Raw genomic sequence first — 12,771 nt, forward strand, 5'->3', positions numbered from 1 at the left:
CGCCACAGACTGCAATGAGATTTGTCTACAAATACTAAGTATGTAATCAACAAATACCTGAACAAATGGCCAAAATCCGCCAACTGTTTTCGTACCATTACTCGCACGATGGAGTTGACTGTACAGGTGTGCGAGCATAGCGGCACCCCAGGCATAGTTGTCGACTTCGTCTAAGTCTGCCAGGTACTGCAGCCACATGGAACTTATTCTCGAACCAGAACAATCGGAAAATAATGTAAGAGCAAAAAAATATAGAAGGAAGCCGCACAACTCTTGGTCAGCTGTTTCAAATGCACAAGTAGCGGAGTGACCTTCCCATTTATTACGGAAAACTGAGACCTTCATTGATGTGGAATTGCTTCCACCAGAAATACATTGACTCCATTCGTCCATCGACATTCCTTGAAGGGCAGTGCAGTTTTCCCTTGCGTTATAGTTTGAATGCCGTAATAGGACAGCACTGCCAGCGCACTTAAGGCCAGTGATCCTCGCCACATCTTCTAGAGTCATGGTGATCTCAAAAGAATCAAACTGGAATGTGTTAGTCTTATCATTCCACTTATTTATCAGGTGAGTCATGGTATTCCAGCAAGTTTCAAAATATTGCTGGTCCAAAAGGCCACCAAAGTGCATATTTCGTAGTCGGTCCTTCTGATATGCACTCAGTTGACCATACCAAGACAGAACTACAGGCCATTGACAGCGACCTCCGAGCTTTTCACCTGGTGCTCTACTTCTCCTGTGACCTCCCTGTAACACAAAATAACATATTATTCCTATAAATTATAAATTACTTCCATTTGTACTTATAAATATTATTCTACTAACCGCTATAAATAATATCGGTTGCAGACATACTATCACAGTAATCGCTATAAATATCAATACCTAACACAGTAATCGCTATACCAAAATCGCTAAACATATTATTAAATCTTCGCAGACAGGACAGATATATTTACCTTGGTCGCTATTTTCTGTTGTTCTCGCTCCAACCTGGGACTTTCTGGTGGGTCCACTGCCTCGAACTGGCTTTCAATCTCCATCTCTACCGGCTCCACCGTCGCCTTCCTTTCTCTCGCCTTCCTTTTCTCATCCTCCTTCTGCTTTCTTTCTCTGTCCCTATTCTCCTCCTCCTCCTTCTGCTTCCTTTCTCTCTCCTTTTCCGCCTGCTCCTTCTGATTCCTTTCTCTCTCGCGTTTCTCCTCCTCCTTCTCCTTCCTTTCTCTCTCCATTTTCTCCTCCTCTTCCTTCTCCTTCCTTTCTCTTTCCCTTTTGTCCTCCTCCTCCTTCTGCTTTCTTTCTCTCTCCCTTTTCTCCTCCTCCTCCTCCTTCCTTTCTTTCTCCCTTTTCTCCTCCTCCTCCTTCTGCTTCCTTTCTCTCTCCCTTTTCTCCTCCTCCTCCTTCTCCTTCCTTTCTCTCTCCCTTTTCTCCTCCTCCTCCTTCTGCTTCCTTTCTCTCTGCCTTTTCTCCTCCTCCTCCTTCCTTTCTCTCTCCATTTTCTCCTCCTCCTCCTTCTGCTTTCTTTCTCTCTGCCTTTTCTCCTCCTCCTCCTTCCTTTCTCTCTCCATTTTCTCCTCCTCCTCCTTCTGCTTTCTTTCTCTCTGCCTTTTCTCCTCCTCCTTCTCCTTCCTTTCTCTCTCCCTTTTCTCCTCCTGCATCATTTCTCTCTCCTTTTTCGCATCCTCCTCCTTCTCCTTCCTTTCTCTCTCCTTTATCTCCTCCTCCTTCTGCTTCCTTTGTCTCTCCCTTTTCGCCTCTTCCTCCTGCTTCTTCCTTTCCCTTTCCTTTTCTTCCTCCTCCTTCTCCTTCAGCCGCCTTTCTTTCTCCTCGATTTCTTGTTTCCTTCTTTGCAGCAGTTCTTCCACCTGCTTCTTCCTTTCCCTTTCCTTTTCTTCCTCCTTCTCCTTCCGCCGCCTTTCTTTCTCTTGCAGTTGTTGTTTCCTTCTTTCCTGCAATTCTTCCTCCTGCTTCTTCCTTTCTCTTTCCTTCTCTACCTCCTCCTCCTTCTCCTTCTGTTGCCTTTCCTTCTTTTCCTCATTCTCCTTCTGCTGCCTTTGCATTTCCTTAGCTTCCTCGAACTCCAACTCCCTCCTTCGCCTTTCCTTTTCTTTCTCGAATTGAGGAATATTCTGTTCCTTCTCTTCCTCCTCCTTATTCATTTGCCTTCGCCTCTCCTCCGCATCCTTGTGTCGCATTGCTCTACTCTCCAAGTTTCTCCTACGAGCCTCCGCCATCATATTGCTAAAATCCCTTTCCCACTCCTCCGCCTTCTTTTTCCTCTTTTCCATCTGTTGTGCGTTAATCCTCCACCTTCTATTTATATTCTGTTCAATATTTCTGGCCTTTGCCTTCTCTTCGTCATCCTTGTTCTGCATCTTTCGTTCTTCAGAGTTCTTCCTTTGGTCTGCAGCCTCGATATCTGATGGATAATCCTCCACAAAATACGATTCCAAGGCTTTTTCCCTGTCTTCATCGTTCTCAATCTTAAGTATATTTTGGTATCTTTCAAAAACTTTAGATAGATGGGACTGGCGGATCACTTCTCTAATAGACAACCCATAGAACGACGGGGTATCTCTAATCTGATGAGGCGCATACATTGCTAACCTGCACAACACAATACACGATCATCATCATTAGAAATCGTCGGAATATTTGGGTTCATAATACAAATCCTTGTATAAGAACCAATCTTCAGATTGAAGAAAGAAAACTTACACGAAACTCACCGAAACGATGGGAATTTGGATATTCCAACTGTAGAGTAAGCAACAGTAACAACTAATACGCAACAAAAGGTGGCAACGATGCTGCGACTGCGCGTAAGACGGAAACAGATGCTCTGGTAAAAAGGAAAGGATGCTCCGGCAACTCAAGATGAAAGCAAAGAATCTCCGGTAGAGTGCTTAGAGCGGAAAAGGATTTTTTTGAACTATTTGTATCATACAACATAACGCTTGCTACATACGCAAACTCTGCGGAATGTTTTCCCGCGATATCGATGGAGGTCAGTTTTGTCATTTTCACGAACCGACGATTCAATTTTCTAGAAGGAGGGCATTTATGTCCGTCCGAGGAACAAGAACCGACGATTCAGTTTTCTAGAAGGAGGGCATTTATTTCTGTAAATTTTCAGCGATATCTATTGTCATTTCATTCCCCATTTTAACTTCAACGATACATTACAACCACCTGCGGAACGTTTTCCCGCGATATCGATGGAGGGCAGTTTTGTTATTTTCATGAACCGACGATTCAGTTTTCTAGAAGGAGGGCATTTATGTCTGTCCGAGGAAGAGGAAGCGAATGGCGGTAAAGGTTACTTGAGTCTTTGCTGCGGCACCAAATTACGATGCAATATGATGGCGACCCACATGGGGATACATGTCGGTCTGCATCTTATACGTGGCGCAGTTTGAAACCCCCGAACATGAGATCTCAGTACCGGCTCTATAAATAATTCCGCAAATCGCTATAGCGATTTGTAGTGTCTTCCGCAAATCGCTATAACGATTTGTAGTGTTATTCAGTAAGCAAATCGCTGTAAATCCCTACCCGAATTAGGACCAACTTGTCAGGGCCATATCTCCCTAACCGGAGGTCATATTCCAAATTCGTAAAAAGTGGTGTCTTCGTTATTGAGTCTAGTTTATTTCTGTAAATTTTTAGCGATTTCTATTGTCAGTTCATTCCCCATTTTAACTTCAACGATACATTACAACCATAATCATCAAAAGAAAGATTGCCCAAGCCTTGCCGGATTCTGCACTGTTGCTTTTGAAATTGTTGGGGTCCTCTCGAGCGAGCTCTCCAAGCAATGGGAGTCCCATCATCGCCAAATCTTCCAAGGTGATCGTCATCTCTCCCCACGGAAACACAAAGGTGCTGGTCTCCTAGCACCATGCTTCAAACAGAGCCCTTATCACGTTGACCTGACACTTTATGTTCCCTAAGGATGCCTTCAAAGCCCCGTAGATCCCAACCTTGTTCCAACCTCCTCCGAACTTGGGTTCCAGTCACCGGAACCAGTCGGACAGCCCGGGCAGCGGCCTCATTGAACCTTCTAACCTGCAATTTCCGGACCAATCTGCCCTGCCGGACTTGATTTCGGCTTCGAGGGGTGGCATTTCCATCGACGTCTCAAACGCCGCAACCTCCTCTTCTTCTTCCACCTCTCCAACGATTGGCTGCAACAGTTGGGCTTCACCCTTCCAAACAACTATGCTCAGAGCAACATGTCAACGTCCCACTGATAGGCAAAACAACATTTCAAAGGTTATTTATCATAATGTCAGCTTTAGTTGAATCTGTTTTGATTGCAATGTTTGAAGCATCTCTTTCTTGCTTTGATTGTTTGTGTTTGTTGCTTGCTGCTTAAGTGCTTCTCAGTAAGCAGAATCTGGCCCTCATGCTCATCTCGATTGGATTACTGAGATTCCACCAGTAAGATCCGTAGTTCTTCTTGCTGCTAACTCTTTACATTTGCATGTTGTTTCTTCAAATGATTATAATAATGACAAATATGCGAAGGAGTTCAGTATCAGTGTTTCTAATGCGCTTGCTACTTGTCCTGCTCGGGTTTTGCCAACTCCTCGTGTGAGTTGATCAGAATAATGAACAAAACAATAAATTACATATGATCAACTCACACGAGGAGTTGGCAAAACCCGAGCAGGACAAGTAGCAAGCGCATTAGAAACACCGATACTGAACTCCTTCGCATATTTGTCATTATTATAATCATTTGAAGAAACAACCTGCAAATGTAAAGAGTTAGTAGCAAGAAGGACTACGGATCTTACTGGTGGAATCTCAACCCTCTAACTCTCTCTCTCTCATTTCTATTTCTGCTTCTGTGCACATCCATCAGAAGATCCTACATTGCTCCATCAAGCACCGACTGACCTGCACATTGACTGTTGTGGGTCCTTACTGATGAGCTGCCTCTAAATTTATTCGACTATGGGTCCTTACTGCACTTGAAGTTGAGTCGTTGTATTTTTTGTTATTCGGTGGGTGGTGAGGCCCTCCTCTACTCTCTCAAGACTCTTAGCTTGGGCAATCTTTCTTTTGATGATTGTGGTTGTAATCATCAAAAGAAAGATTGCCCAAGCTAAGAGTCTTGAGAGAGTAGAGGAGGGCCTCACCACCAACCGAATAACAAAAAATACAACGACTCAACTTCAAGTGCAGTAAGGACCCAGAGTCGAATAAATTTAGAGACAGCTCATCAGTAAGGACCCACAACAGTCAATGTGCAGGTCAGTCGGTGCTTGATGGAGCAATATAGGATCTTCTGATGGATGTGCACAGAAGCAGAAATAGAAGGGAGAGAGAGAGAGTTAGAGGGTTGATGAGCCCCCGGACCCCCCTCCTGTAAGGGCAAAAGGCCATGAACACGCTGGGAGGAGCCCTCAGACCCCCCTTCTGTAAGGGTAAAAGCTCTGAATCAGACTCCATAACTCTTCAAGTTGAATGATGCTACCCACACTGGGAGGAGCTCTCAGACCCCCCTTTCTGTAAGGGTAAAAACTCTAAATCAGACTCCACAACTCTTCAAGTTGAATGATGCTACCGACGCTGAGAGGAGCCCCCAGACCCTCCTCCTGTAAGGGTAAAAACTCTGAATCAGGCTCCACAACATTAAATGTGCAGGTCAGTCGGTGCTTGATGGAGCAATGTATGATCGTGTAATGGACAAAAGCAGAAATAGAAGGGAGAGAGAGAGAGAGTTAGAGTTGAATGATGCTACCCACGCTGGGATGAGCCCCCAAACCCTCCTCCTGTAAGGGTAAAAACTTTGAATCAGGCTCCACAACAGTCAATGTGCAGGTCAGTCGATGCTTGATGGAACAATGTATGTTCTTCTAATGGACAAAAGCAGAAATAGAAGAGAGAGAGAGTGAGAGGGTTGATGTTCATGGCCTCCTCCAGGGCCCTCCTCAAGGAGAGATTTCTTTCTCGGATAATCCTGCAGTGCAGAGACTGGGTCTTAAATAATCATCTTCGGGGCACTTAAGTCTTTACAACCACTCCTTTTCAAGAACCGTCATTTTTTTTGCACCAATGGAGGAGAAGGTACTTAAGTCTTTGGAATCGCATCAAACTCCAACGCTAATTAATGGTGACAAACATGGGGATACGAGACGCACATGCTTACATACGTGGTGCTCTTTGGGACCCCAGATCATGAGATGTAGCTAACCCCCTGTTGGGGGGGAACATATAACCTGACGCCTTAAATTTGATAATCAAATTATTTTGAAAAAGCCACAGGATGGCGATTTTAACTTGCTTGGACCCGGATTTTTCACATTCAACCAACCAAGCAATGCACTGTTAATAAGTGAAGCTGCAGCTGTATAGGGCATCTATATATGGTTTAATTGACAAACATCATAATCTGTTCATAAGATGAGTAATGAACCACGCAACCTAGGGCTGCTAATGGATTGGATCATGATCCTAAAATCAAGTGAGAATTGGAAATCCAATCTTGGGATAAACCCCTTAGAAGTACGTATGCACAACTAATTAAGGCTCGGCTTGGGCTCAACCTGCTTAATTAGCTCGGCTCAAACTCATTTGAAAAAATAGATTAGTCCAGCTTGAACAAGGGTTCAGGCTCGGTACATGCAAACTAGCTGAGCTTGAACAAGCAGTCCAGCTCTGATAAGTTTGGTCGGCCTGATTAAGCTTGACTCACTCACATAGTTATATAAAGAAATTAAATTATATATATATATATATATATATATATATATATATAACTTTGTTCATAATGTCAACACAATACCTTAGAAGTGTGCATGATCACAGGTTTGGCAAATGGAATCCAAGCCAGATACAAGGTGGGTATGGGTTAAACATAATTATGATCCGAATCCGTTTTGGACGCGCAACAAGCTTTTAATATTTTTAATGGTTTTTAGTTTTATTTCAATAAAAATGCATTTTTAATATTAAAATACTAAAAAAATAGTTTTTTATTGACTAAAAAATTAATGTTCAAACTTTCTAGTCGAATCCGCGTCAATTGTGACACAGCTGGGGGGAGGCAGACCAGTGAGAGTTTAAATATATGCCTTACAAGATACAAGAAGAAATCCAACGAGTAATACCGTACACTTTACGAAGACCATTACAAAACAAACACGCGACCCACAAATCACTCTACCATCTCAGTCAACCTTCCCAGACTTCCAGGCTGCCAAACATATCACGTTAACGCGTCTCTCCCCCACACTGCTTTGCTGCTTGGCCCCTCTTCACGCCTCCCCTTGATAAACGGTAGCCACAGAAAAGAAGGAAAATAAAGGAAGAAAAAGCGGCTCCCTCTTTTATGACTACCCAAGCGCCTACCGCCAAGCAATAATTCTCTCCCTCTTTTCTTAATTTGCTTTCCCCTTGGCATAGCTTCCCTCTATCCACCATCACCACTCTCCTGATCCTCCCTTCGCCTTCCCCAACCAAATCCCTGCGTCCTTCTTGCCATGAATTTAAGGCACCAGCACCAGCACCAGCACCATTAATAAAGTTGCACACAACCCCCAGATGCAGCAGCATACGCTGGGTCTCACTACTGTTGGCAGTGGTGGTGTCACCAAATGCGGCTCCCCACTCAACTTCGCCCCTGAGGAATGCATACAAATCATCTCCCACCTCATCCCTCTCATCTTCCTCAGCATCGTCTCCGTGAAATCCTTTTCCGGTCGATGGCAGACCATCCGGTCCCGCCTCGACCATCTCAAGTCCTGCGTCTCCGCCGTCGCCGACTCGGCCCACTTTGCCGAGAACGCGCTGCTCCGCGAGCTCCTCCCCAGGGTACTCTCCACGCTGGAGCAGGCCAGGGACCTCGTTCAGCAGTGCAGCGACATGTCCTTCACCGGCAAACTCCTGATGCAGAGCAATTTGGACATGCTCACCTCCGCTTTGGCCCTTCACCTGCGTGACCTCGACGTCCTGTTGAAGAGCGGGGTCCTGAATCAGTCCAACGCCATCGTTCTCTCCTGGCCCGGCCCCGCTTCGAGCCGGGACGACGTCGTTCTTTTCGTCCGCGACATCTTCGCCAGGCTGCAGATCGGCAGCATCGAACACAAGAAGAAGGCCTTGTGCTCTCTGGTCAAACTGCTGGAGGAAGACACGAAGAACGCGGCTGCTATCGCCGGAGACGACGGAGACATCGGCTACCTGGTCCACTTGCTCGATTCGAACCACCCGCAGATCCGAGAGCAGGCGGCCATCGCCGTCTCTGCCCTCGCGACGACGGAGATCTGCAGGCAGAGCCTCTTCACGGAGGGAGTGCTCGGCCCCCTTATCAGGTTGCTGGATTCGGGGACGCTGCTCGCAAAGGAAAACGCGGCATCGGCGATCGAATTGCTCACGGCTGATTCCGATAACGCGTGGGCGGTCTCCGCCTACGGTGGAGTCGCCGCCCTTCTCAACGCCTGCCGCTCCGGCTCGCCGACGATCCAGGCCAGGTGCGCGGCCGCGCTGAGGAACGTAGTCATGGTGAACGAGATGAGGAAGAGCTTGCTGGAGGAAGGCGCGGTGCCGGAGCTTCTGGGTCTGCTAGGCCGCGGAACGGGCTCAGCTCAGGAACACGCGGCAGAGTGCCTGAACGTGCTCGCCTTCTCCGACGAGGCCGTGAGGCGCGAGATTGTCTGCCAAGGGGGCTTGCAGACCATGCTCCGTCTGCTAGACGAGCCGGCCAGCTTGAAGGCCCAAGAGGCGGTCGTCAAGGCCATGTTCAACCTCTCCTACTCTCCTTCCTCTGCTTCAGCATTGCGATCGAGTCCGGCATTCTTGCGAAAGCTCGCCGAGATACTGAAATCCGGGCAGTCGCCGAGCACGCTGACGCTCGCGGCCTCCGCCGTCTGCAACCTCTCCCTTTGCGAGGAGAGCAATCGGGCTCTCGGCGAGTCCGGCTGCATTGCGCCGCTGGTGAAGCTTCTGGAGTCGAAGCCTAGCTCGGCGCAGGAGGTGGCCGCACAAGCCCTGTCATCGCTGCTCGTGCTGCCGGCTAATCGGAAGGAATTCGTTAGGGACGACAAGACTCTGGCCCGTCTGGTTCAGCTGCTGGATCCGACCAATGAGTGTGTGCCCAAGAAATACCCTCTCTCGGCTCTGTTGGTCCTGTCATCTAGCCGGAGCTGCCGGAAGAGGATCGCCCTCGCCGGGGCGTGCCCCTATTTGCAGCAATTGGCCGACATGGACGTCGCCGGAGCTAAGAAGGTTCTCCGTCGGATATCTGGAAGCCGGTTTAAAGACATCTTTTATTGGAGAGAATAACTAACTTTCAGAGGTAAATAACCTTCTTCAATTTCTCAACGACGTAAATGAATTTGGTAGTTAGCCTGCGGTTTGTAATCGGATTGCTCTTCTGGAATCAATCAGAGCTAATCTGAGAATGGGGTAATGGTTTTTCAGGAGGCAATTGGAAGTTTCTAACTGTCATGGATGAGGGAGGAGGGAAATTACATCTCCACCATAACAAGACACACACACACACACACACACACACATACTTGTTACACAGAGACAGCAGAGGTAAATGAATAGGGAATAAGTGGCTCTTTTGCTAAATATAATACAAATATTGTTGTTGTGATTATGCCATGCATTGGAAAAGAATGGTGATGCAGATTTTTTAGGATTGTATCCCAAATTTTTTTTTTTTGGACAGTAGATGTTTGAGTTGCAGGGAAAAAAAGGGAAGGAATGATAACTGTTCTCTTTTTATCTTCTTTGTCTTAACTTGTTCTAATTGTATATGGTTTTATTGAACTTGCATGAGAAAGCCATGATTTTTTTTTTGTTTGGCTTGTGTTGTTTGTATCGAACATTAGCGCGCGTTCATAATGTAAGAAAATCTGATTGCTTTTTGTGTGTAGTATTTGGATTGGTGTGGTTTAGCTTCGGGGATGTCGTTAAAAGCAATTTGTTTTGTGGTCAGTTGTCTTTGTGTGTTATTAGCAAAATCTCTCTCTCTCTCTATCAGATTTTCACACCTAGGAATGGAACTCATGCGGCGACGTCTGTGGTGAAGCTTTCTGCAGAAAGCTGTGCATTTGGGATTTAAATGATGCAGTTGGAGATATTCCGTTGAAACCTTGACCCCCATCTTTGGCATGATGTCATGACTAACATCACTTTTTTCAACTTCCCATCCCCCACCAGAAACCAGCCCATTATGACAAACCTAACCGGGTCAGGCCTGGTCAAGTAAGCTTTACTTTTGTTTCCCGCGCCAATGGTGGCGAGGGAATCTTGGCTTGGCGTGCGTGAGGAAGGCGCGGCGTAGTTGGCGGGAAGGGGAAGGGGAAGGGGAAGGGGAAGGAAGAAAAAAGAGAAAGGACGAAGACGAAGCAGTCACATCATCCCCTAGGGGAGGAGGTGGCGCAGTTGCACATGGTAGTTGGGGCCACTAAGACAATATTAAAGCATTTTGGGCCCCACCCCACATGGGAAGAAAAGAAGCCTTGCCCTGTATAAAAAAATCCCATTTCTGCCTCCTCTCTCCTCTTCCTTTGTGGGGGTTTCCCTGCAGTCCCACCGCTATGCTTTTCGAAAAGTGCAACCTTTCAGGGCTTGTTGCTCGTGGAAAGCATTAAAGAAAACTGAAGCAGCAAGCTGTAAAGGACAGGGGGGGCTCCCTCTCTGCCCCCTCATCCATCATTGCACACCATGTAACGTGGTGCGTCTCCCCTGCCCTCCCCCCTCCCGTCTTGTTATGTATTAATCTTTTCTTCCTTGCTTGGTGACTGCACCTTGCAATTTGGCCACTTCACGCCACGCACTTCATAATACTATATTAACTGGCCAACCAAGTTCGGCGTGGGTCCCACTACTTGAGAGGATATAAATAGGGAAAGAAGACGGTGAGGGTACGTTTGATGCCCCGCTTCCAGCGTGATTCGGACGAGAATCACGTTGGGAACAACGATTTTCAACAAACGTTGGATGCCGCTGTTGTGTAATTTTTGCTCCACCCGTCCCCCAGTTACAATAAGAACAGAACTGAAAGAACGTAAAAAAAAAAAAAACATCGACGGGCGCATTGCACCCGTCGATGCTTCTCTCCATCGATTGAGCAAGGCAAAGGAGCACCGTCTCTCTCTCTCTCTCTCTCTCTCTCTCTCTCTCTCTCTCTCTCTCCAGAGATCAACCACAACGGCAACTCACCCCTCCCTCTCTCTACACTGCAAGTCTGCAACCTAATTTGCCATTCGGTGGGTCGATATGCCTCTTCCCAACGCCCATTAGTCTGCGACCTAAAATAACCACAACCTCTTTTCGACACCCATTTTTTCGGTGGGTCATTGTGCGGCCTCTTGCTTTTTCGGTGGGTCAAGGTTCAGCTTCCCAAGATCTCTCTCTGTCTTTGTTATGGAGCCGATTTTCATCGAATGAGAAGTATCATGGCGCTAGCTCGCTTTCAACCACCACAAATATAATTGAGGTAGGATTGACGGCATGAAGTCACTGGATTAGTTATTCGTCTTCGGGCGTTCTGGGAAATGGGGAGCTTCTTTCTCTTCTTCAGTTGTCGAAAATCTCTTACGTGTCCCCAAAATCTGCTCATCGACGGTTTATTGGCCCCTTGTGGTGTTAATGGTGGCGATTAGGGCTAGGAAAAAAGATGAGATGCTCTTAGCTTAGACAGGGGAGGGGCGAAGCCAAAGGGAGGATGTCGAGCAACAACCCCCCTTCTTTCTTTTGACAGGGGAGGAGTGTCTCCCCCTCTCTCCATCCTCCCTGCGCCTCCCCCCCCCTCTCCCTGTCTCAAATAACGAACAATTGAAACATAGCATTTGAGTACGGTTCAAATAAACGTTAGACTTAGAACAATTGTTACAAAACAAAAACCAATGCTCTGTTCCGTTCTTTTTGTTCATTTCGTCCAACCTTGGACAAACCATCAAACATACCATGAAGGTCCAAAATCTACCAAACGACTCTCTTTCTCTCATGCTCGAGCGTGTCATCGATCATATATTTATTCTTTATTGAGAAATATGTTTTACATGTAGACTTTACAACATATGGACATGTTTTTCAAAACATGAAAAATTGATGGCTTACAATGCATTTAAAACTTATTGTGGTCTGTTGATTTTTAGCGCTTTCAGAATTACATCTAAACATTGAAATTTCATAATCCAAAATATATTGCTCACTAAATGAATGATAAAAATCCAATATATAAGGTCTGATTAATGAAAAACTAATATCATTGATTATCATTGGTTGTAGGTTTTGGACTTTTCTTTAGTTAGATTATCCTCTTTATATATATATATATATATATATATATAGAGAGAGAGAGAGAGAGAGAGAGATGAAAAACTACTAAATAAAGACAATGCTAAATGAAACATGCCATTGGATTTCTGGTATTTTTTTGAAATTCTGACCATACTTCTTGGTGCATTTGATTTCAATGCATGGATAAAATTTTATAAGGTTTCAAAAATTAACTGCCTATAATTTTCATAATTTTTTGAGGTTTTAAATACCATTTTTCATCCAAAATGTATGATCCAAGTGTTGATTTCTAGTAAATCAATCCAACTGGTTTTGAAATAAAAAAAATACAGAAAATCCAATTTGAAATTTTATGGGATTCAGATTTCGGACTTCAAAAGCTTAGACTAAGCCTAACTGTAGACCCGAATTCAAATGTAGAAAGACTAACTGTACACCAAGACTAAGCAAGACTAATTGTTTACCTAAAATCCATCTTTAACTGTATAACTCGAATTTAAT

The 12,771-nt window shown here is 45.5% G+C and overlaps 1 protein-coding gene across 1 annotated transcript; it reads left to right on the plus strand.

The window, feature by feature from the left end:
• Window positions 1-7,415: 7,415 nt before the first annotated feature.
• LOC149813079 (uncharacterized) lies at window positions 7,416-9,957 on the plus strand. Its single transcript, XM_089991950.1, has 2 exons — window positions 7,416-9,307; window positions 9,433-9,957. The coding sequence occupies exon 1, from the start codon at window positions 7,558-7,560 to the stop codon at window positions 9,292-9,294; it is 1,737 nt and encodes a 578-aa protein (XP_089848076.1). The 5' UTR covers window positions 7,416-7,557; the 3' UTR covers window positions 9,295-9,307; window positions 9,433-9,957.
• The last annotated feature ends 2,814 nt before the right edge of the window (window positions 9,958-12,771 follow it).

Source organism: Nuphar pumila, chromosome 16, assembly GCF_984573655.1.
Source record: "Nuphar pumila chromosome 16, dmNupPumi1.hap1.1, whole genome shotgun sequence".
NCBI classification, from domain to species: Eukaryota; Viridiplantae; Streptophyta; class Magnoliopsida; order Nymphaeales; family Nymphaeaceae; genus Nuphar; species Nuphar pumila.